This window comes from Rhea pennata, chromosome 4 (assembly GCF_028389875.1).
Source record: "Rhea pennata isolate bPtePen1 chromosome 4, bPtePen1.pri, whole genome shotgun sequence".
Taxonomy (NCBI): domain Eukaryota; kingdom Metazoa; phylum Chordata; class Aves; order Rheiformes; family Rheidae; genus Rhea; species Rhea pennata.
The window spans coordinates 12918003-12945139 of NC_084666.1; the positions used below are offsets into that span (position 1 = coordinate 12918003).

At 38.0% G+C, this 27137-nt stretch overlaps 1 protein-coding gene across 3 annotated transcripts in view; it reads right to left on the reverse strand.

Moving 5' to 3' along the window:
* Positions 1-27137, reverse strand: part of TBC1D14 (TBC1 domain family member 14) — a 66211-nt gene that overhangs the window by 25333 nt on the left and 13741 nt on the right. For 2 of the 3 annotated variants that reach the window (XM_062575303.1, XM_062575304.1), the window contains exons 3-5: positions 21641-21761; positions 3401-3519; positions 722-804 (exon numbers count right to left, since the gene is read on the reverse strand). In XM_062575303.1, the coding sequence (XP_062431287.1) occupies positions 722-804; positions 3401-3519; positions 21641-21761 (323 nt within the window). Of the gene's footprint in view, positions 1-721; positions 805-3400; positions 3520-7344; positions 7413-21640; positions 21762-27137 lie in introns of those variants that run through there. The other variant, XM_062575305.1, reaches the window with a different exon arrangement.

Consider the following 27137-nt stretch of genomic DNA (forward strand, 5'->3'; position numbering starts at 1 on the left):
AAAGAAAGCAAATCCTCTGTTCATATCACCTTTTCACCATCTTATATGGCTCAGGGGTCTGGCCAGCTGGAAAAACATTTATTTCCGGAAGCTCTCACTGGACACAAAACTTTCATGAGTCCAAATTTCCTCTTACTACAACGCCTGTTTTCATTAGAAAATCCAGATGGTCAAAAACATCTGCAGAAGGAATCCACTACTTACTGCCAGCTCCACCTGATGTGCATAGCAGTGTTACTGAAACAGTTCTGTGAACAACGTCAGACAATAAATCACTAGCAAAGTCTTAGGAAAGCTGTAAATTGTAAGGGGAAGACAGATCATCATATGAGTGTAATTACATACATTTTCCTCCCTGGAATTACAGCCTCAGGAGGTCATGCCTGAAATAAAACTATCAAATATCCTGCAGTTATCAAAAAAAAGTCTTAACTAATTGGACTCACATCTACTTCAATACATCAGCAAGCTTCTAAACCCACAGACATATACCACTTAATTATTTTGAGAACCATTAATATATAAGTAAATAAATAAAATATAGGGACTTTTTTATTTTTTTTTTAATAGAACTACCTTTGTCCTCCTCTTCTTCCTGGATTGACCCTGTGAAGGGCAGTACAAGCCTCTCATGTAACAGGGCAAAAAATTTACAAGCACATTAGAGGCTCAAAAATACGCCGTAACTTGACTTTCCTCTGAAAACAAGAAATTCCATCACCTCTTTTTTTCGCTTGAACCACCATTTCTTCGTACTGCTGTCTATGTTTCTGAGCTTCTTCTGCTGGTTTTGCAGGGAGGTTCCTTAAATCAAAAGAAAAAAAAATTGTATTTAAAGTTTGGCGTATTTGTGTAAAGAAAATTCTAGACACTTCTAAAAGAAAAACATAATATTGCTTCTTGTCAAAATGTTTGATCAAAGCATGGTGCAACAGATTCTTGGAAAGATTTTTTTTGCCAGTGTCAGCAGACAAGAAGGAAAAAACACTGACCAGCTATGCCTACTTTTATACACAGAATATGCTGAGTAATTTCCTTTTGTTTGGTAATTTCAGCATTTTTATTTTAATGAAACCAACTGAACCCACATACTAACCTTTATAAATAATCTGAATACAGTGGTACATACCAAGTTGGTAGTTTTGATTTAGACTACCTTCTACAGCTAAGAATACAAGAGCTCTCTTGCTGTGCACCCCAAAATGAATTGTACCTACAACTGTCTTTACTCAGGCAGTAATGACTCACTACACCAGCTTCCTTTTCCTTCCTGCACTTCAAGACTCTGTTCCCAATTTAGAGGGCTTAACTCCTTCCACTCACTTCTACAGCAACAAGCAGCTCTGCAGTCATCTTCTGTATTCTCCATTTACCAAGCCAAATACAACCCTTTTGGTTTGAGATGGGGGATTAAAGCCTGGACCAGCCACACCTCTACCATACAAATAAACATGCTCATACATCAGACCACAGCAAGTCTGTTATTAACATAACCACTACACATCTCACACAACTGTAGGATTACCAAAATGGAAAGCAACTAAGAGTTGTCTCTAAAACACCTAAGGTGTTCTAAAACACCTTAGATCTTTGCAAGTGAAGCTTTGCATTTTTTTTTTATTATTATTATTAACCACATTCCTGTAAGGCCTCACACGAGGCAGCTCCTAGTTGTCAGCACAGTCATCATTAACAGTAGGTATGCTTTACTATTTACATAATCATATTATCTGCAAAGCACTGATAGCCCTATGATATGCCTATGAATATTTTTAAAAATCAAGGCTGTTACAAGAATGAGGAGAATGGATTTTCATATTAATGTCATCTTTAACCACAGAGAATAATCTACTCTTTCATTTTTTATGTAAGTTAACTAGATTCTTCTTTTTGTAAAACCAGGATTGTCAGAAATGGCATAAACTGTGGAAAGTTTAGAATGGAAAAACTAGATGAAACATTCTCTTAAGTTCCACTACTTAAATGATTTGTCCTATCTCTTAATGATATCATCATATACTTGAGATGACATTTAGTATCTATTAAGATTTAACTAACACCTTTTCCAGCTAAAGCTAAAAAAAAAACTACAGAACTTTTTTCTAGAAAAAGTTTTACATAAGCCCAGCAAGTGAGTGCAAAAATCAAAAGCAGTCATTTTGAAAACATCTCTCTAGATTTTTACAAAGTCTTAAGTCTTTCTGATAATGGAAGTCATTTCTTAAATCATGAGAAAAAAAACCCTGTAAACTCAAAGTAAATAATATATTTTTAAAATCTTTTAGAGACATTCATTTGATGACAACACTGTTCTTCAGAACAGTTTCCTCCATTAGACAAAATAATAATTCAATTGTCTAGAATATTAAAAATATCCAGTTTTTGCTAGGAGTTCTTTAGTCTGTCAATATTAGGGAAAAAAATGAATGTTATCCTGTGGTGTATCATCAATTCAATCTAAGTGCTCTATTTTTCAGAGTATCTTACAATAAAAGATTACTTTTAACGGATAGGTTTGAAATACAACAGATAAGCGAACATACATTGTTTCTAGCTGTACACAAGTAACTGCTATTGCAAGTAGTTATAGTTTGGTGCTCCATATATTCTGGGAAATCTTGTCACTTAAAAAAAAAAGTCAACGAAAAAGCATCTTAAGTGACCCTGCAACTAAATCAACTTGATATGAGCATTCTTCATACAGCTTCACTAGTGAAAACACACACCTACATTATGCCAGCTTCTTGTACACAGCTATATCAAAACAGTGTTTTCTGTCCATGCCTGTAAAACTGGGTACCAATCGTAAATTGCTTAAGCATGACCGAATTTGTGAAGTTCAGGAGTAAACCATGGTAAAGCTGCCAGTGAATCTCTCTGGGGTTAGCCTGTACATGCAAGAATCTGCCTGCAGTGACAGGGGAATGAAACAACTAATCAAGTGCTTTACAACTTTGACAAGGTGATACTGAACCCACTACAGATCAATCATTGCAGTGTTTCACTATTTATGGCAGTTTGGACTTTCTCTGTGTAAGCAGGACACAGTATCCTTGCTTCTCAATCTCTTAGGCATATGCCAGCTTTTTATCCCTGCATTCTCTCAGGTGACAAAAATCACTTGCTCATACTTACAAGCTAGATTTACTCACAACCAGAGTTCTGCTCTCCTAATTATCTCCTTTTGTACATAAGCTAATTTTATAATAAAAGCAATGGCTATCTTTTAAAATAATTTTCCTCATAATCATCTCACTTGCATATTCAGTAGTCTGAAAAAATATTTTACATTTTAAGTCATCTGTTTAATTAAGTTAGAGTGATCAAAGGCACATATTAAGAAAAGATCTGCTAGTCAAAGTTTAAAGAGACCCTTACTGGGGTACTTCCCAGAACTTACGCTGGTCTGTCCTCTAAAATAAGTGCTGTAGTGGAAAGCGGTTCAAAATCAAGATTCTTCCTCACATTCTGTTTGGGAGAAAGTGGCCTGTGAGCTCGTCCAGTTTTTTCTTCACATTCCTATTCAAGGAAAAGATAGGACTGGTTACATCAATGGAGAACGTCAAGCTTAGATTGTTTTTCACATTAACCCTATTGTAGAAATAGATAAAATTATTCTGGCTGTAAGTGTGCTTCTCGCAAAATATTGCTAAGAATGAGCTTTGAAACAGAAGATACTATCTGAGGTATAAAATAAGACTAATTACAGAGTTTTGGGGTTTTGGTTTTTGATTTACATAGCTTTGTAACTGAAACCAAAAACTACCACAGGCCTCTCATCTTAAAATCTCATTGTAAGATTTCTCCTACTCAAGACACTCGTAGATACAATAAAATTCAATGAAGGGCAAAAAAAATCATGGTTAGACAGAAACCCCATGCTTCTTAAGAGGTCTTGAACTGTGACAGTACTACATCATAATGGAGTATAACATATTATCTTGCTTTTATAATGTAAACACACTGGAACAAGCCCAGTAAAGAGCCACCAAGACAACAAGGCACCGGAGCACATGGTGTACAGACGCTGCAAGAACCTTGCTCAGCCATAAGAGCAGCCAGGTTTGGAGGGATGTGGGGTAGATATAGAGAGTAGTAACAGGGTAGTAAAGCCCAAGCTTTGTCTTCTCTGAGGTGCACATGCAAAAAATAAGACAAAAATGGACAAAAATTGCCACAAGGGAAATTTTATTATCAGGTAAACAACCGCCAAAAAAAAAAAAAATGGAGTAAGTTGCTTGAGACATTGTGGCATCCCCAGCCTTGAAGTGCACAGGGTTCTGAGGATCTGATTTAAGTAGGCCCTGCTCTGAGAGGGGTGTTGGACTCTCAGAGATCTTTCCATCTTGAAATACTCTATGATTAATGTTAAATTTGAGGACAAAGTATAACAGACACCATACAATTTCTGTGTATTTTCTTCCAAAACAATGTTTGTAGGAAACACTAAACACAACCTAATGGGGTAAAACAATCTATACACAACTCTGATCTACACACAGATGTGAAATACTGGACAGAGCATTTGATACTCAAAGTACCAGCTATATACAAACAAAAAGCATAGTCAAATGACCCTACTGGAATATAAAATCCATGTTACAGATATTTTCATATTCCACTTTATCATGAATTTTGCCACTTTCAAAGAACACCTGTTCTTATGCATTGCTTGTTTATACCACTTCTGATATACATATATATATATATATATATATATATATATACACATATAAGTAAAAGCTAAGCATTATAGATGACCACTATGAAGTAATCAGTAGAGCTGAACCTCTAAAACAATCAAAATAGCCTGGATCACCTAGAAACTAAAACAAGATCCCTATCATTTACAGAAAGGTACTTCCCTTCATCTCCAACTTAAAAAAAAAAAAAAAAGGAAATACAGTGGGGAGGGAGGGAAAAAAAAAAACACACAGAGGAATGCAGAGTAACATGACAGTGCTACTTTTTTACACTATGTAGCCCAATTTGTTTCCAGTTCAAGCCAGTTTCTGGAACAGAAGCAATTACGCTAAGCTCTTCGGAGAGAGAATTTTTTCCTGGTTTATTAACTGGGCACTGGCTCAGAGATCAATTCTATGATGCCTGCATCTGTGATGGGAAACACTGTCATGAATTTGGAAAGTCAAGCTCATCAACATCAGTCAACACTTAAACCCAATACCAGTTTGAAAACAACCAGAAGAACTGAGGGAAGCTTATTTAAACTACTGAACAGCACCTAACTCCAACTATTGAAAGGAAAAAGCTCATACTGACAAAGCTCTTAATTTAAATAGGGGGAAAAAAATGCATCCAGAGAAAATCATGCAAAGAAATACAGTAAAAGCTAAGCTGATATTCTTACATTAGCAACTCCTTGAAAGCAGCTGACAGTGAGCAGCCTAAGAGTGTACCACTGTAATATGCTTCAGTTGCACCACGAACTGCGGGGTGTATTACCTTGTCCTTCGAGCAATGAAGTCAGTGGTTATTCCTTCTCCCAATTTCTTTTGGGACACTTCTCTAGCTATTTTTACAAATTAACACAGTCAAATATTAACCCATATTATTGCTTTCACAGACAAGGTGAACCTTGTCCCTAAATTTAATGGTTTTACTCCTTTGAGATACAACTTGTGGGAAAAGGGAAGAAAACCTGCTGACATCCACAAGGAACTACTAATACACAGAAAACACCCTAAAGCATCAAAGAACCTGATAATAAACCGCATGTAAGAACACAGTAAAACCCAAAGTTCTACAGTCCAGCACTAAAAGCATAGCATTATTCCATGAATTTCTTGATGAAAAGGGTCTTATTTTGATATACTTCAGAATAGGAGTAGTTAGTTACAGTGTTGGCATGTAAGGACAGCTATTCTAACCTTTAAAAGTGCAAAAGCTCACCCTGCATTTCAGAAAGTGATCACTGATCCATTTTGCTTGCTGCTCTGGCTTCTTTGCTGTGGGATAATGCTGAGTAAAATGTGAGTGGCACGTTTTATGAGATTAGATGTATGAGTCCTTTGTAGTAAATTCATCCATTTCAGTGGTAGCCAAAAAGAAAAAGCCAGTTGCTGACAGGCCTTATCTACAGGATTGTTTTTGAGTTAATTAAAAAAATAGGAGACAAAAGCTCTTTAAAATAACATTTTACTCCAAGACGAAGAGACTGCAGCTTTGAACAAAGCATAATATACAATACAGAAGTGAAGTAGACTGAAGCCTCCACAAACTCATGTTAAGAATATCTGCTGAGTGAACAAATAGTAGTCCTTAACACACATAGGCATACTGCAATAGACTGAACCACATGATAGCTCAAGTTTTTTTTTTTTTTTTTTTAACTAGACTCACATAAAAGTGACAAATAATCACCTATTTAAATGTTATTTTGCAGTTAAGGCGTACTAACCTACTGTGGTTCCAAAACAACTTAAGATGAAATGATCGTTTATGATTTAGACTATATCCTTATCACCGAGATCACTTATGCTGTTCCAGGCTTTGCCTTAACCTTTTCCACCACCAGCCACAAGAGCTGAACGAGGACTTGAAGACATTCTGAGAGAGGGGGCTGTAGATTGAACTCCAGGTGGAACTGGAAAGCTTTGCAGTAGGGACACAAAATAGCTCAAATTTGGGTGCTCCTTCAATCACTCCCTGCAGTTCTTCAAGGATGATAAGCTAACTTGCAAGGGGATCCTAGACTATCTCTAAGGAGAAACACAGATAACCCTCCAGAACACAGGGCGAGTGCCAAAAGAGCAGTTACAGTAACCCGGAGAGGGCTCGGTGACTTCTCACACACACCGAGCCCTCCTGGGGACCAGTAGTACAACACAACTGAGTCAGCAATACACAAACTGTTATATCAAGGTCATCTGCGTCTTGTTCCATTTGTTTAAAGGTAACCACCCCCAAATGAGGCTGAACATAAAATATTAATGCCAGATGATGTGGCAACGACAAAAAAATAAGATTGCTCAACATCTTTTTCCACCACCAGCAGCCTTTTAAGCATGCATCAGAGCTGAAATTATTCACAGTAAACACACGCGTAAGCTCTTAGCATAATAGCGTTTATAGCAAATAAAGGCAGCAGCTGGGCTCAGCTCAGAAGCGCAAGCCGTTCCGTTCCACCCGCATCAGCATTTCGCCGCCACGAGCCGCCGCGCTCCACACAAAGGGACGCGCTCTTCCCGCGAAGTTGGTTCTCCATCTTACTCCAGCGGCAGCTCCGCCGGCGGCAGAGGCTGCGTTCGTCGGCGCGCTCCGCGGCGCGGCCGCGGCGCCGCTTCCCTCGCTCCCACCGCCCCGCGCCGCAGCGGCCCCGCTCACCATGAAAGCTGCGCTGTTCACGGCCGGCGGCCCCGCAGCCCCATGCCCGCCGCCGCGCACCGCGGGCCTCGCTCGCCGCTGCGGCGCCGCCCGGGCCCGCGGGCCGCCCGCGCGCGCGCGCCCGCCCGCCCGCCGGGCCGGCCCCCGCGGGCGCCGCGCCGCGCCGCCGGCCCGCCCCCGCGGTCAGCTGCAGAGGCGCGGCGGCCAATCGGCGCGCCCGCCGCCGCCGCCGCCCTCGGCCCCGCGCCGCGCCCGCCGCCGCCGCGAGCATCCTCCGCGCCGCCGCGCGCGCCCGCCGCCGCCGCCGCCCGGCCCCGCGCGCCCAGCACGTGCCCGCCGTCCTCGTCCCTCCTCGCCCAGGTCTCCCGCTGCCCGGCGGCTGCCCAGGCGCCCCTCCGAGTCCGCTTCGGGTGTAACCGAGGATTTGTTACATACGGACGCCTGAAACCTTCCACAACAGCACCAATCATTCCCCTTACCTCTGCCCAACACTGCCCAGAACCGCACACGCCCTCCCACAGCCTCGCCACGTTTTCGGTTAAGAGTACACCAGCCTCTCTCCTCACTAGTTTTCAGCTCCCAGTTTACAAGGAGATTTCTGACAGTACGCTCACTACCCTGCGCTGCCTCTTCGTTTCCATCCCACTTCCCCGGCTTCGAGTCACACCGCTCTGTCTGCGGGGAGTGCACACACTCTGCCTCACTGAGATGGCCCCCCACGCTTGGGACAGTCCATTTCAATAGCGCAGTGCAAGAGCAGCTAAAATTCAGTCCTTAAATCAGTCCTGGAGAAACAGCACAAGTATTATGCAGAAATACTTCTTCCAGCACCATTATCTTTTCAATACAGCTCACTATTCTATCCTCTTCCGGCCGCTCTAAAAGAACTAGATCTCCATCTTCTGCAGTTCAGACAGCTTCCAAATTACATCTCATTAAATATTTCACTTAAACCCAGACAAATTAAGTTTACCCTTTTTCTTCTGTCCAAAAATCCCACTGTCTTACTCTGGGGAGATACTCACATTGATCTGGCACCATCTTTGGCAGACCCACATTTTATCTGATTATCTATTCATCTGCAACCTTTAGTTGTCCTTTCCTCAGTATGTTGTATGACTAATCTGACTGACTAAGGTCTGCTGCTGCCAGGCTGTACAGCTCATGGCCTTACCAAGGCCATATCCCAAATCACAAAGTGAACAGCAAGGACTGACCTGACTACAACGGAAGTCATCTAGGTATTCTATTCCCCTGAGATGGCTTTGCAAAAGCTGAGGTAAGTTATTTGTCTCAAAGTTGTTAGCTGCTATATCAACTAATATTTTAACATATTACTTTTATCTAATTCACTAGCAACCGCTCATAAAAAAAAAAAATCCTACCACCAATTAATTGCACACCCATCCGCCATCCAAGCATCTAGTAGCAGAGCACTAGTATTTGCCACAATTTGCCACGGTGTATCAGTGTTGCTCATGAAAAGCACCAGTCTCAAATGCAAACATTTTTTCATAACCGAAGCAGTAAGTTATCACACATGTCAAATAATACATGTTAAGTTACAGCTATTAACAGAGAAAATAAAACTTCAGATCACAAGAGCAAGTAACATTATGTGGACAGTAGTATTCCTGTGGTAACCTTTGTGGTTTCACATAAGGAAAGCAGAGCAACACTGCACATCTTCCAGATACAGGAAGCAGTCCTTCATTAGTTCACAAAAAAAGAGGAACTCAGACAACTATGCAATCTGCAAGAATTTTGCGAGGAGAAACCGAGAGCTGGTGAAACTAGAAAATACTTCTCTGGATTAAAAAGAAAGCAAGTTGCATTTTGTACTTCAAACTACACAATCTCTACAAAGTTACAGAGACACTTATTAGTTGTCTCTATTTTTAAGTTGCCTTCAATTATAAGAGCACTTGAGGCTACTCAAACAAGTTATGCACTAGCTTTAATTGTGTCATTTTTTTCTTCACTAGAATTACTGCCCCATTCAGCACACACGATAGGAACCAGACTAGGATTGCACAAGTAAACTGAAAATTATCATTTCCTGGCTTTTGAGTCTGGCTGTAACTTAAATGTTGCTTCACAGCTTTCTACTATATATCCATTTGCAATCTCTCATCTTTCATTTATCAGAAAAATTTAAGCTGACACACATCCAGCATTTAACTGTTCTCCATGCAGTCTCCCCACCCTTACTTCCGGCCCTTGGCACCATTCCCTTGTACCACAATAAGTAGTTGTGCGACTGTATGATTAACTAAATTGGGGAAAGTGATCCTGCTGAAAAATGAATTTTCCCTTTTGTTGTATTAGTTTCAACTCTGATAATTCCTGAAACTGGTTTGCTGTGAGGCAATATGAATACATGTGCTGATACAAAAGAAAAGACTACATAGGAAAAGAAGCAAGCAACAGGACTATTTATTGCAGTAGACCAGTTGAAGTCAGCTGATTATGAAACTATGATGGTAGTTTTTAGGTTAGCAAACTGAGATCTGATTCTAAACAAGATACTTAAAAAAAAAATTGCAATGGATGCTCTTATGTATATAATATCACCACAGCAATCAGAGTGAATGGAAAAAAGATCATTGTGTGTCTTCACTATCACAGGAAATGTTGAAGATACATTATCAACAACAGAAAAACCTTCAGCCACTGGAAATAAAAACACATTAATTGTCCAACCAAAAAGTTACAGTACAGCCACCCCGCTTTTTTGAAAAGATGCATTGTAACAGAACAAAACACAATTCTAAAACACTTCTCAATACAACTCAGAGTCTGAGCAGGGTGGTATTATTGCTCTAAGTGATTCAGGAACAGGTTCAGATACATATACAAACCTTCATAAACTTTCAGATTCTTAATATCTTCACAGTCAGAATTAAGATGGCAAACTCAAGCACTCGTAGTTTAGTGCAATATAAAAATCTAAGCACAGATGCGCTGCAGAAAGCTTTTAATATACTTTCAGTATTTTTACATTTTTCCTTAAGATGCAGAATTTTTATGTTAAGGTTTCAAACAGGTTGATTTTGCCTCTTTCTAAAGGGTGTCAAATAAGACTTACTAGCCAGTCATTAGTGCAAAATTCTTTCTGATAATTTAAAGAACAATCTGGGTTTGCAAGCTTTTGAGTACAAGTTTGTGTCAAAATTTAGTGATTAAGAAGATGTTAGAAAAAAATCACACAGACAGAAATGCTGCTACAGTATCAATAAGGAGGAAGGACTGATTTCAATAAAAAAAAATCAAATTATTTTATTTCTAGTGATGTTATTTTAATTATTTACTTAACAATTGATGTCCAGGGGCATTTTGGGACACCTACTTTAGAAAGCAGTTCAGACAGGAAGCTACTGTAGGTGATGCTCCAACCTAACTGCTCTTAGAGGAGAATATAATGAAATAGAAGAAGTTTAGGGAGACTAACACTGCAGACTAAAAATTAATTAGGAGAATATCTTCCAAAAGCTCACAAAAAAAGATAGCACAAATTACTGAATTCAGTGAGTTGTTTGAAAAGTTTTAATATTAAAAGTGAGTGCGTGTGAGAGAGAAATTGACAGAGCTCTTTATAAAGTTTTGGGAACCTTCAGCTTGCAAATTCCATCTCATTAAATCACACTTAAGTTAGATGGAAGTAGCATGCATAAAAAGTTAACAGTAAAGAGGCTACAAGAAGCCAAATACTATACTTTGCAGCCCCTGTGCTCCACTTTAACAACTTCTACATTTATGTGTTTTATAGTATTGTATTTTAAACAGAGGAATAGAGTTAAATAACATTTAGAAGTTAAGCCTAGATAAGACCTATTTAGTTCTTTCAAGAACAAACAACAGTTTGATGTTCTGGAATCTCTCTCATCTAATCACGTGATGTGCGGCAGATGGTTCTTACCCTCAGGGTTCATCTTTCCCTTTGCACTACATGTAAATAATTAAAGCGCTTTTGGGGGTCATATAGCATCAGACATGCTTCATAAAAAAAGGCAGAGAAGCTACAGCAGGTCTGTATATTTAATATACATGACAAAAGTGACAATGAACCATGTGGTTGAAGAACAGGTTTTTTTTATTGTCAAACATAACTAACCAGATTGTGCAGCACGCTCGTAGAAGCAACTCCAATGAGAGTCGCAGGAACCAAAAAAACACCTAGTACTTAGAATAATGAAAAGGATGTAATTTAATCTGCAGTATACAAACCCGCACAGTTTCACTATGCACTGATACCGTCTGATACATTGCAATATCACACAAGCGGAAACATCTACAGGAAAGGCTTCCTGCAAAGCACATACCTAATAAGAAAACTCATCTTCACTATCTAATCTCAAATAACATGCTCTTCAGCCTGGCTACTTATAAACTGCCCCCTTCAATCTGAGCAAGACATAAACATACATATTCTTCCATGTTTCATGCTGACGCAGTTCTGAAACAGCCAATGCACCACTGTAACTCTAGGCTATAGAAAAGGAATCACAAGAATATGACTTTTTATCTTGCAGATCTCTAATCAGTTGCAAATACGGCCTTGAACACTTGTAATCTTAAAAATAGCATAAAAGCCACCAAGGAATGCCATCTACTTTGCAAATCACAGCAACTCAAATATCATACTGCTCAGATAGGCACACTTCAATGAGGAAGCAGAATAGAAATTAGCAAGCAGATTTTAAGAGGAAAAAAGTGGAATACAGTAAGAGTATCAAGCAAATTACTTTTTTCTCACACTAATTTGGTATATATGCTGAAGTCAAATACAAGCCCACATATAGACATCTAATGGCAAACAAAAATAGTAACTGAATACTGATGTGGATCTCTGACCTTTTCAAGCTTTACGCTTGGGTCTGCCCTTAGCAATGATAAAAAAGCAAGGCAATAGATCTACTGCACTAAAGTTTCAAGTGGTTTATTACATTTATACTTGATGCTCTGATTCCTGAGATTATCCTTTAACTGTAACCAGTGCCACTTTCATATGTCTATATTTATACAATTTCTATAATTCTCCTACAGATGGCGCAGTCCACATTCTCCCTCATCACAGATTCAGTAAGGTTGGAAGGGACCTCTGGAGAACATTTAGTCCAACCTCCCCGCTCAGCAGGGTCACCTAGAGCATATTAGACAGGGTTGCATCCAGGCAGGCCTTGAAGATCTCCAGAGAAGGAGACTCCACCACCTCCCTGGGCAACCTGCTCCAGTGCTCCGTCACTCACTCTCCCAGGGAAGGAATTCCCCCTCATGGTCAGGCGGAACTTCCTGTGCTTCAATTTCTGCCCGTTGCCTCTTGTCCTGTCACATGGGACAACTGAAAAGTTTGACCCCGTCCCCTTGACACCCTCCCTTCAGCTACTTTTATACACATTGATCAGATCCCCCCTCAGTCTTCTCTTCCCCAGGCTGAAGAGGCCCAGCTCTTGCAGCCATTCCTCACAGGGCAGATGCTCCAGCCCTCTGATCATCCTCGTAGCCCTACGCTGGACTCTCTCCAGTAGCTCCACGTCCCTCTTGGACAGGGGAGCCCAGAACTGGACACAGCACTCGAGATGAGGCCTCCCCAGAGCTGAGTAGAGGGGCAGGATCACCTCCCTCGGCCTGCTGGCAACACTCTTCCTAATCCACCCCTAATGCACCTCATCAACTGTTCAGACTACAGGATCCTGCATATTCCACATTTACATGTTGATACAGCTTTATGTAAAGTTAAAATCTTCCTGAATAGTCATCTGTATAACTTAAACTTCAGTCTAAATATGAAATCATGCCTTTTAAAAGATACACACATAAATATAAATAAAACATAAATGAAGGCAGCATACCTTCATGGCCTAACTTCAAGTGGTGACCATTTCTTCCAGGCTTCAATACTCTTGAACTAGTTTCCAATGAACTTTTTCATGTCAGAGAGAACTTCACAATACAACAAAACATTTTTTCTAATGCAGAAATTACTAACGGGGAGAAAAATTGTGTAAATTTCCATGTAGAAAAACGGGTCAGGTGTCCTCTGGTTGCTGGTGTGCATATATATATAAATATTTCTTTGTTCTAAACATGAGAGAACTTAAAACTCAAAGAATTATTTTCATAGTCTTTCTTCAGAAAGACAATTAAGGAAAAAAATTGAGGTTAAAAAAAATCTTTATATCTGTATCCTTGGGGTTTCCAGTAACACACACACAGTAACGCTATTCATTTTGTAGAGAACATCAGGTGGGTTTTTTTTTTTTTTTATTTTCCGCTGATGGTGAGCATGGTAAGAGTCAGCCTTTCAAAACCTTCACCTCCCCCCCCCCCCATTCTTTAATTTTAGATGACGTTTGAGATGTATAATGTGGAAGACAAACAAAGAAAAGCTTTGGATCAGGTTTCTTGGGAGCTTGCATCAGTTAATACAGAAATAACATGCGGAAGTCCCAGCAAAGCTTTCCCAATTAATATTGTTTTTTTTAACAATGCAAGTTCTAGTCTTCTGCTAGGATAAGCACTTCTCCCACAATATTTACAAGTTGACACACCTGCTTTTAGAATTTTATCTCCTATGCTGCTTCAAGGTAAGTTTTGCCAAATGTAGGTGTACAATGCAACATTCAAATACACGTGTCACTATTTCTAAGCTCTTTACACATTTTTATTTTCATTCTAAAGCCCATGGCGTGGTGCGAGGGGCAGGTTCCTGTGTCTTGCTTACCAGCAGGCATGGTGGAAGATTACTACACTGCAGAAAACACAGGCTATAGATAGATACACAAACACCTACATCTTTCTGTAAAAAATACTAGACACACACAAATGCCAACTACATGCTGGATTCTCATTTACAGAAAAACAGAATGGTTGAGGCTGGAAGGGACCTCTGGAGATCATCTAGTCCAATCCTCCTGCTGCAGCAGGGTCACCTACAGCATGTTACACAGGATCATGTCCAGGAGGGTTTTGAGTATCTCCAGAGAAGGAGACTCCACCACCTCTCTGGGCAACCTGCTCCAGTGCTCTGCCACTCTCACAGGGAAGAAGTTGTTCCTCATATTCAGGCAGAACTTCCTGTGGTTCAGTCTGTGCCTGTTGCCTCTTGTCCTGTCACACAGGGCAACTGAAAAGAGTTCAGCCCCATCCCCTTGACACCCTTCCTTCAGACACTTACAGATATATAAATATATAGTCTATATTACATATAGACTCTCAGTCTTCTCTTCCCCAGGCTGAAGAGGCCCAGCTCTCGCAGCCGTTCCAGCCCTCGGATCATCTTTGAAGCCCTACACTGGACTTTAACAACAAATGCAAATTTATGCACACAGATCAGGTTTTCTGGAAAGTTGTCTTCCCTGTCTTAAAATCTTAGAAGTAAGAAGTGTTATGTAATTCCTCTTTTAAAGTCAGTCATTTTTCCATGAGTTTGTACTTTTCTGTATTTAAAGATGATCTTGTGCAGTGTGAATTTATATTCTATCAATGCTAAGCATCAGCTTAGGTTGTAAAGTGCTTGTTTCTGTTAATGCAAACAAACTCTATAACCTCACCAGACAATTTTAAACACAGTGCATTTCCCTAAAGATTTATCACTAGTATTAAACACAGCTCATACAACTATTCAGTATTATTTCTTCCAGAAAGCTAAAAACCTATCTTCACACACCATCTCTTACTCTTGTTTGGTTCCTCAAGCTTCCAGAGCTTTTAACCAAGATAATTATTGAAGAATTTTAGAGAGCAGTACAAATAAAATAAAAACTTTAAAAATGAAAAATGGAAAAAAGCTTTCTTTCAAAATACTTCATAGCTTGTCAGAACTGTTAAAACTAATATACAAAACATATTATTTTCTATTAGCCAAATATTCTCAATATGTGCTCTGTCCTTCCAAGTGTTCATACCATACAGCAAGAAATTCTGTGAATAAGAAAAGGACATCAAAAGCACTGCTTCGGCAGCTACTGTTTGCTAGATTATGATATCTGGGTGGGTCATATTAAATTCTTTTATTACTAAAATATACAGTAACAATCCTTCTGCTATTGTATTACATTACCCTTTCATTTAGTGTGGACAGAAACTGTTAGTCTTGCATTTTCTGTTTAAATAAGATCGTAGATTTGTTTGAGGCAGGTAATTCTTAAGTCAGGACAAGGGCAACACACTCTTTGTAGAGTAATACAGTCTACTGGAAACTCTGAATGATCCTTTTAGCACATTTTTACATGCTTCTAGTGGAACTGGGGGGGGTTATTTTTATTTATTTATTTTTATTTTTTAGGACCTAAAGTTTTTTTATGGATTTCTTTTCTCCCATTTTACTTACTTCTCTCCCCCTCCCCAAAACACAAGAAATACTAGATTCCCTTCAAGTACTATTACAAATAAAATACAAATATTTTGAACAGAATTAAAAGGAAAGACACACGTAAGTGTATCAGTGCACTGCTATTTCAAGTTTTGGGGTTTGATTCTTAACTAAGAGTTACGCCTTTATTTTCACATATTGCAACAGGAGTGAGCATAGGTTAGTTTTAGATTAAGACAGCTATGCCTAGGCACTGCAATTGCACCCCCCCCCAACACACACACACACCCCTTCAGTCACAGATCTAACTCCTGCTTCTTGAAGTACAACAAATAGAAATGCACTCAGAGGAGAACACAGGAAATGACTCATTTACACCCTCTGACTTCTACTGTGGAACAGGAAAAAAAATGCCTAGTTTAACGCCTAGGACACTTTCAAATGCAAATGAAGTCTAAACACACAAAAAAACCCATCAACAGCTTTAGCCATCAGACACAATGATCTACCCAAAGATCTATGGAAGATAAACAGTATGAGCAGAGGACAAGGCTTTCATCCAAAACTGTAGAACTTGCCCCTGCAGGAGTTAGCAGCCAACCTGAACTAACCACTTCCTTTTCCACAGGCACTGAATGGAGTATCTAAATACAGAGTAAAGCATGTTTAAGACAAACCTTTAGAAAAAGCTAAATATTTTTAAATAACTGCAAGAGCACCATGAGAACCTCAACAGATCAGAATTCAGACCACTCTGTGGAGTTTTCTCGGGTTCTTTCTAAATAAAACACACCAGTCTCAACAGGAGCTCCTGTCACTGGCTGCCAAGAGCATGGGTTATAGTAACCTCTTCGAATAATTCCTGCTGGTTGGTGGTGTTCTGCCACTCTTTTCTACAACTCTTATATTCAAGCCAAAAATAACATTTAAGTGATTATTAACAAGGATTATATTTTTTAAGGGGATCAAATTAAATCAAGACTGACTTGAAACTAATGGACCCAAACATTTTAACATTTTTTCCTCAAGTAGTGTTTATAAACTATTCATCTCATAGAGAAGCATCACCTACAAGCCAAGCACTGTGTTCAGCTGTTTCAAGAGGTCATTTTCACATTATCATATGCTGCATGTAGAAGAAACCTATTTTGCACGACTGATTTTAATTGAAAGGAATGTTGATCTTACTTAAGAACATGATCTAATTAGTACAGAAAAATGTACTTGATAAATCATGATGATTTATCTTCTTTTACTGTATCACTTCTAGAAACAGCCCAGATGGAACATTTTATCATCAATGCCAAAAACGAACCAGATGTTTTGAAAGAAACAAATACAGCAATGAGGAAAATAAAAGTTTGTTAGGAGGTGGGAACACTCTGCTTGAAGCTTGTATGGCAAAAGCAATATGGTACTGACATGTTTAGCATGGCTGAACACACTGATTCAAATGACTGCGGCACCAGTAAAGGTAAAACAAACAAGGTGAACTGAAAAGCCTGGCTATCGCCCTTATGTTATCACTGTACCTACAGTATACCTGCAATATGCTCCTTGCACGAACAGACTTGTTGTTCACACTCATACATAAGCTGCTGTAGTTTTCCACTGCATCTGAAGTGGACCGACTGCTTTTTATCATTAGTAGCTTCACAGTAAGAAAACAACCCCCCAGCAAAATTCATCTAATGCAATCCCTCCTCTATTAAAATTATAAATACATACATATTTAAAGCACACAACACAGCACACACAAATACTATGGCTTTCAAAATAGAAACCCTTCTAGGTTTGGAAAGATTATAGTCCCTGGGCTAAAAGTCCTAGCTACCTTTTATTATTTTTTATTATTATTATACTTAAGAGCTCATCTGGCTAGTTAAAGAGATTCTCTGAAGACTGACCTTGTGAGACAACTAAATGATACAGAGTGTTATCTCATCTTGAAATTTTAAAGGTATTTATTTTTGCCAAGAGTATTCATTAGCCAAATCACTCAAAAAAACCTGTGAATATGTGGTATTTACATTTACCATTCTCATCAGTCCTGAGGAGCTCCTGAAATAAATACTGACCATAAAGCCTATTTCTGGTTTTATAGTCTATTTAGAGGGCAAGAGGATTTTACTTTTATTATTATTCTCAGTTAAGTACTGTCATCTGACTTTTAGTGCATTTTGACACATCAATTACAAAAGCAACTAGCATAACCAGTTCTGCTCAAGCAAGATTCCTGAAGGTAATTGTTATCCTTCCCCCCAACAAATATATACATATACATATATATATATATATATATATATTATATATATATATATATATATATATAATCACCAAGGTCTACTTTTTGAATGCACTGACAACTTCTCAGACAGTATTACTTGTTCTGGAGAGTTTTAAGCTTTAAAACACTTAGCTGGATACACACTGTACACAATCTCTTGGTGATTAAGCAGAGCAGCCAACTCTAGCCTACAGGAATATTGACTCTATCAGGAGTCCTATCTCTGTGTATTGTCAGCAAGAATCCTAGAAGGACTTCTGTTATTCAAAAGTTGGCTGTACGCCAACCCAGCTGCAGCATTTAATTCCCACATTGTTAAAAACGCAGTATGCTGCCAAGTCTTACACACACAAGTTGAACGAGCGATGTTAAAACAGTATTTTATAGGACTTGAGAAAGGGTTTAAATGCTCATAACCTGTCTGACCATTCTTTTTCCCAGTTGAGGTCAGAGAAAAAAGAAAAGCTGCTTCTCCTCACAAATTGTGCCCAACTTACTTGTAGATGTACAATCATCTTTAGCTGCAGTATATTGAATAGCATTCAACTTGTGAACTGCAACTAAAGTTTGAGGGAACCAAGGGTTAGCTATTTATCAGAGCAAGGCAGGCAGGAAGACCCGTTAATTCTAAAAACAATTTTAACCACTTCACAGTTCAGCTACTTCTTTTTCCTCTCTCATATTGCAAAACAAATACTTCTCTCAATCACGCTCATTCGTGTAAGGTTTTTTTAGTCCTAAATGAGATTATTATGGAGAGAATATCAGAACTATGTACAATAATGTTTTTAAAAACAATATTCCTTGTATACAAGTGTGCACAATCATCATCCTCTTTCAAAAGACTGTTTACATCTGCAGTTCACCATAGTTCATCTAGTTTTCTAATTTTCAAAAAAAAAGAAAAGCCATATAGTAAGTGTATCAAAAAGATGGAACCACAAACATGCCAATGAATGTCTAGGTGCTATTTTCCACATGGACTATACTTCACTCAATACACAGAATTGACAGCGTTCAAGTAACAGTTATGACGATGTTGTCACTGTCCATAGCCTTATAACTCACTGACAGCACAGCACACAGCCCCAGCTCTCACAAGTTTTTGCAAGTGTTCCACAGATGTTTACCCTAACACCTCCTATGACAGCACGGCAGTCAAGTGATGAACCATGTGATGAAGGTATCGAGCCTCAGCCTTCAAAACAGCTGACAACTTTGCATCCACAAAGGATCCAGTTCTCAGGACACCTGGCATATAGAAGATTTCATACAGTCCAAGTATAACTCTCATTGCATTCAGCTGCAAGGGAGCCCCAGCATCTCCAAAAATCAAGTTCAGTTTCAAGTAAAGCACACAGCACCAACAATTAATAGTGCCCTATAAAAAAAAAATGCAACTTAGGCATCTTGTTTCATGCCCCATAGGAACTGTGTGGCAACTGCATACACCAGAATCACTTACAGCCCTTGTGTGACATCCTAATAGCCACACACACACACTCATTTTCTCCACTCGAGTTCTTCGGGTCCAAGTCCTGTGCTCAAAAGAGATCAAAGCATAGGGCAAAAAGCATGCCTCCAGGTGGGCAAAAACCTCTGCAGCTTCGGTGCCATTTTGTGATTGCCAGAGTGACTTATATGGGGTAGCCTAAGCTGGGATGTCGTTTTGGGTGTCGGTGAGATTGATTCAGTCATTTACAGCATTATTCAAATCTAAAAAGTTTTACATTTCAAAAACAGCTTCAGGAAAGCCGCAACGGACGGGCTATCATAATCCAAGAGGGATTAGAAGAATTGTTTAATACTTACAATCTTGCCAAAAACTCACTAATGGTTGAATGCCATAGCACATAATTCTTTAATAACCACTTCCCTTCCCCCCAATGTTTTAGGAACACTATATACCCAAAATGTAAGATAGTTCAGATCCTACTGGAAAAATACCCACAGTAACAGAAACTACCACAAAACATTAACAACTTAATAACCATCAACTCTTCAAAGAAAAGGTCACTACCACGAGACACATTGTTTAGTGTCAAAGCACTGCAGTTATCAAGCCTCTTCAAATTTGTCATCAAAAGATCTCTGGTGAACACTTCAGAACTGTTTGTTGTCTCAAGACAAACTATAGATAAGGGTCTTAACAGTTAATCATAAAGAAAACTTAATAAAGGTGCTATTCTTAATTTAAATTAACAGCCCAGCTACAGTTAAGAACAGTCACATGAGCCACTTGGATTTCCAGAGCACTTCACTCCAAATTAAGCAGCAGTGCCTTTCAAATAAGAATTCTGATTTCACAAATAGCAGCTGTTTTTAAAGTTCTACCTACATGGTCTCTCTCCCTGTAAACCTGCTTATTCCTACAGTGGTCTGAACAAAGGGAGAACATTAAGCTTAAAATACTCCTAAGAACTGAATGAAATACAACAAAACTCCAAACACAAAGTATGAGCCAACATATAATCCAAATATTCCAGATAAAGTGACATAGCTGGAGAGAGGATGTTTTCTTCGTACAGAAGAATAGCTTACACGCTATTGATCACATACTTTGATGTCACAATTTTCTTCCTCATTGGGAAGACAATTTCATTCACTGGATAGGTACTTGGGTTTGTCTGGAATAGAGCTAACATTTACATAACATTTTGTTATATTTTCAATAACATTATAATTCTATAGCTTTAGAAGTTATATGCAGAGAAAAAGGGATTTCACTTTATTTTTATTTGCTTACAACCAACTAAAGAAAAGCCTGAAAAGATTCTGTGTACTCCTACCAGAATAAGCAGCCTATTTAAAACAGAACAAATCATGGATTTAAGAAACTCACTACTGGCAAACATAAGTATCATGCACACATACAAATCAGCACCAAACCTAGTTAACCTGCAACAAAGAAAAGGAGAAATCTAAATGTAGGGGGGAGGGGTTCTGATGCTCCTTAAAGTTTTTTCCTATTCAGGAAACCACTTTAATAAACAATTTCAATATATACCCTCTTTTAAAATACGCTTTTCCAGGAAAAAAGAAAAACCTATCCCACTTATTCTCCCCTGAAATATATTACATTAATTCAACATTTCAAGTCAGCAACCAAACTTGTGGCCTACACAAGAAAAATTTCAACCCCAAACAGCAAACACTCCAGAAAGCATAGAATATCTGAAACCAGACGTTAACAGCAGAAATCTCTGGCACTTTATCACATTGAAGCTACACTGATTCTGCATATTTTAAATTACTATGTAAGGCCCAGCAGCAGAACACAATTCCCCTTCAAACAGTATGCAATATATGGGCATATGATTCAATGGCTATAAACTATTATTATACTAGAATAAGATAGAAACAAAGAAAATTGAAAGATATTCAAAATAGATACCAAGTTTGACTATAAAAAATAAACATGCATTCATATACTTTGAATCTTCACATCAAATGCTTTATACCCAGGTAGTATGTCTTTTTGTGAAGTATTCTATGATTTTGTAGAATACATACTTTTGAATGGCACTCTATATCGCAAAGGAAGCAGAAAAAATTAACAAAACCCATCTTTGATACTGTCTGAGAAAATGTGCAAAAATCCTCAAACAAATGGGCTTTGCAGTCAAATACACAGATCATAAATTTAACTAGATTCTGTATTTACCATTAATCTTAAAACAGACTTCAGTAAATACCTTTTGCATCCTCTTTGGATCTTTCTGTGAGTTTTCTCTGAGGGGTACTTTTCCAAACAACTTCCATCCCACATCATTTTGTTTTTCAAATCTTGCATTTGGCTTTCTGGTAAACAAGTTCCTACAAATAAAATAACAATTATATAATAAGAAAAAGATTTACTTAGTTCTAAAAGAGAAGGACAGACAGTTTGCCAACCCATCCTTCCAGCCACATATTCCAGTTGCTTTTGCAGTGTGCTGGCAGGAACTGATTTCCATCCTCAGAAGATGTATTATGCAGTGTTACCACCAACAGGCAACAGAGAAACAAGAATTTCTAGCAGATAAAAAAAAAAAAATATTTGTAACTTCTCAAAAGTAACCTTCTATTTCTTCTCTCTTGATCATTCAACCTCTTACAGAAATGACTGTTGAACTAAATCACTTACTGTGTAAACATTTTCTGCTTGTCTTGCTGTGACAAGAACACTACCAAAAAAAAAAAGAAAAAATAGCTACTGCAGACATAGCATTTTTTCATATATTTGATCTGCTCATATAAAAAATTGTTTTTCCTGAATAACCTTTAAAGCAGCTGTTAAGATGCATGAATTTTGAAGTCTTTCTTAAATGTCTCAAATTAACCCACTTATACACTGTAGTAACAGTCTTAAAACAACTTTCTTAAGCAACTACACAGTATGAGCTGCTGAGGTCCTAGCAAAGTAGACATGGCTAGATTTTAGATAAAATAAAACTGCAAGCCACTGAAAAAAATCAACTTAATTATACTCAAGTTGCTAGTTTTTAAATCATAAAGCAATGTGCCAAACTTCTATCTTCAAACAACTGTGTTTTTCCAAAACTGGACATATGGTACAGACCAAAGTTTAGCTCTTGGTATTACTCAGCTCCTCCTAGAGCACAATAGACACCCTACATCTACAGCACGTCTGGATCATTAAAATAGCAGATTTTCCTTTGTCCTGCTAACTAGTTCAGAGACTATTCAGATATATCCACATTAGATAATTTACTCCCATATCTTCTGGTAGCCATTTGACAACTTGAATACGCAATTTCATTCCCTCATTTAAAGGGAAAAAACCAGTTTCACTGACACAAAAGCTTTTTCACTACTTCAATCTGCAATCACCTATAGCACATTCATACTGCAGATGCTTCCAGTCTAGTACTACTGTTTTATCTTACTTACAATTACTACCTTAACACCCAAAGGAATTACCTCATCAAGTATAGACTGTTTCTTACTTATGAAGTGTGGTGATTTGGAAAGTAAAACTATATTGAACTTCATGTTCTAAATGGTCTGAATACCTACCTTCAACAAGACAGACATGCACATGCTTTAAATCAACTAACATGAACAATATTATACATACATACATTTTTTATATATATATATATATATATACACACACACACACACACAAAATCAGCAGAGATGATATTAATATTGGAATGCAGTAGAAATGTTTAATACGAGGAAAACAACCAGGACAGAAACCTCAGAGTGCACTGGAATGTATTTTGAAGTTGACAGGGTAAACTGCCACCCTTAAAAAAGGCATATATTTACACAAAAGATTACATACTTCAATATCACAAGGGCACAGTTACCTTGAAACCAAAACCAGATTATCATATTAAGAGATAAGATCAATGAGTTGAAGTACAGAAATCAGTAAAGTACAGAAATCAGTAAAGTAAAAAACAGCTCATGCTCAGGCTAAGGAGTAAGAAAGAGAGTAAGTATACTTCTACAAACCCATTTCAGTACACACATCCCCAACTCCCAGCATAAAAATGTAAGATAAAGGAGTGGGAGAAATAATTGTAGGGATAGCACTAAAGAAAAACAGCAAAGAAAATGTAGAAATCTACTGCCATTTTCCCCTTATTTCCACTGTTTCTTTTTCAAAGTATGAGATCATACATTCCACATGGAAACAATCAGATCAACACCAAAAAGGTTTGCTCTGTCTCTACAAAAAACATATTCAGTTTCACCAACAGGAAACTCTCCAATAGTTCATTGTTACAGCTATAAAAACTACTTAAAGATTCACAAGCCAGAGTATTAATCAACAAATTTGACTACACTGCTACAACTGTTACTACTACAAAAGGCCTTCCAATAACATTATTGTTATTGGAATATTAAATAAAATTTAAATAAATATTAAAAACTTCCAATAACATTATTTCAGTTGGATTTGTTTTCTTTTCACCAGTAATTTCTTCAGCTAGGCAATGTTTAATATAAAGAATCTATTTTATCTGAGATTTTAATATTCTGAAGGGCATATGCATGTGAATATAGACTTGGGGTGTGGGGGTAAGAAGATAACATATGTATAGATGAGATCATCAATTTACAGGACTGAAACAGCTATCCAGGAAATTAAAGACAGACAAACACTAGATGTTATTTTTATGTTCAATTGATTTAAGCTGTATAGGTTTTACACATGTCTTAAAACACATCTAAAATCTGTGCACATTCAAATTTTGTTTTGTAAATGAAAGGTTTCCAAGGTCTTTCCCCAGCACCACAGGATACTAAAACTGTAATATGGAAACAAAAAAACTACCACTAAAAAAATAAAACAAAATTCCTCCTCCATGTTTAGACAGCTCCCTACGGTTTTCAAAAACAGTACTAAGCACCCTTACTTCTGAGCAAACAATGCACACCGAAAAAAAAATCGTTTCAAAAGGTAATTTGTTTAAGGAGATCTTAGCTGATGCAAGGAACAAAAATTGTCTGTTTAGAGTGAAAAAATCTATATTTTTGCAAAGTCCAGCTCAGAAATCCTAGAAAAAAAAATCTTAAAGTTTAACTACAACAGTTTTAAGATACAGAAACAGAGTTCTCAAATATAAAAAAGGCTGACACACCTGGAAAGCGAAAATCACATGCTAATCATTACCTCAGTCTCATCTTTTTCAAACCATTACAGCATATCATCCTGATTACAATACAGAGATTAACAGGAATATCTGACATGATACATCATGTCTGCTGTATCATTAGTGCGGAACCATTAAAGTGTCTTGGGTTTCATTTACATTCCTATTAAATGTGTGAAATATTTTATGCTAACTACCTCCAGCTGCTTATTTTAGGAAAACGAAGCACAAAAGTTAAGTTGAGATCGCACTTCAAATGGTGATTTTGCACAGTCCCCTAAAAACAAGATTTGGTACCAAAGGGCCATTTAACTGTATTATTTTAATGAAGCTGTGGAGAGAAATTACCTACATGATTAGAATTTAAGTCTAATGCCAGAGTTAATGTTTACATACACACAAACAGTATATAAGAGACACAACAAATAGTCTTTCACTTGATGCTGCACCATTACTGTATGCCAATCTGCCCAACTTCCCCATTTGTGGGGAAGGTATCACCAACATCTAAGCTTGGTAGTGTCAGGAAAATCTTATTTCTGAATGAAATTTAAGAACCCCTTCATTTTGGTTCCATAAGCAAAGTTAAGATAAAAAGTTAAGTTACTGAACAGCTGCAATATACACATGCTACATGTTCATATATTTGCAGTATTTATGTAGCCCTGTGTGCTCTCATGGTCATGCTGAAGCTTCAATCAGATTAAAAAAAACAAAAATACTCGAGCCAGATCAACAAGAAGTAACCAAGTCAAATCTATGCACATTGTATCTTTCTCAAGCTTAACATTTTTAAACAATCTCCACCATCAAAGCAGAAAGTTTATTTAGTTCTGTTCAATTCTCCTTCTGTAAAGACAGGAAGCCTGTAACAAAACTGCCAGCAACACTGCCACTTGAAGAGTTTATGTTGCTGTTCCAAAAGATTTAAGGTACCCAATTTTTCCACATTTCAGTTGTAGCTTATCTTAAAGCAAGGTTAACCAGTTATGTGAAATTACCTCCTTCCTGTCCATCCAAGTTTTGTATACAAACCTATCCACTGAAAGGAGCATACACAGTGCTGCCATGGGCTCTATTGCCAGTTTAGTCCAGATCTTGAAGTCAGCTGTAAACCTCCTTGAAAAGTCTCAAGATCTTCTAAGTCAAAACCACAAAGGTAGCCAGACAGACCCCTTCGGTACTGTGGCCCTTCAGACACCTCTGAAGCTCAGTGCCACCAGAGTCGAGGAACTGTTTCTCTGCCAAATGTCACTCACACAACAGGAAAAAGGATGGGCTCCAGCACAGCAGCTGTCAGAAGGTGGAGTCAACAGAGGCAGGCACACAGCCACTGGAACCCGTTGGGGCGCACTCGCGCCCTGCGCGTGGCCTTCCAGGCACATGCACAGTATTCCTTTCAGAATTCCCAAGACAAATTGTTTGCCTGCGATAAAGGACATGGCAACTTCAGACTTGGCAGGTTCCTTCTCGTCTTAATTGCTGCCGTCACACCACTGCCTACTGTATTAATGGAAGTGTACCAGATAGGCAAACTCCTGCCTATAACCATTCTTATTTTATCTCCCCGCTAGCTTATCTTCTTCTGACAGCTGCCTTCTCCAACACAGGAAGTGGAATTAGTCATGAAATTTGGAACCATGTTTCATTTGGGGAAATACCCACCCAACAATATTTATAATTTCTTTGGCTATTTATAAACTTAACTACTGAAGGTAGTGGTACATTGAGAACTTTTACAAGTCAGGAAAAACATGCAAAAAAACCCCAGAGATCATAGGATGACATTCATTGTTTTCATTAGCAATAACTACCAACATTCAAGGTTTCATGATTAGAGTTCCAAATTCAGGTTGGAAATCCTATTCTTTAAAAAAATAAAAAAAATTAAAAAAAATAAAAAGCTCCTTAGACAGCACTCTACAGACCACTCCACATGAACTACTGGCATGCAGTATGGAATGGTAGTTATGAACTAAAGAAAAGAGATGGTACAACCTACACTGTGGCAGACTAATTTAACACTAGATTATTTTTGCAAATATACTGGAATTTAAATGAGTTCCCTACTGTTAGAAAGACACCTACTAAAGAAAAAGAAACAAACAAACAAACTTCTACAGCCACTTTAATCCAACTTAAACACAAAGGAGAGTAGAAATTCTATGTCCCCACCATGTCCTGCTCATGTTTTGGTTGCTTTAAGTAATTATGAACATGCAGAGAAGGCTACATCTACAGGCACACAAATTTTATATTTTGACTGTCCCACACATTCTCCTCAGAGACTTAACTAGAGGAGCAGACATTTTTAAGAAAAAAATGTTCCCTTTGCCCCTTCAGTCAAATGGAAGCCGGGGTGAAAAGCACACAATAACAGAAAAAATAAAATAAAATAAAATAAAACAGAACACCAAGAAGTCCAGATATTCGGCTTCAGCAAACACTAAAAACTAGGCTTTGAATAAGATTCCAAAGCCACATACAAAACAAAGCCAAAAGCAAGACTTGCAGATTTTTATCTCAAGAAGATTGCCAAGCATCAAAGTAAAGAATGAACAATGACTGGTTTATGGATTAA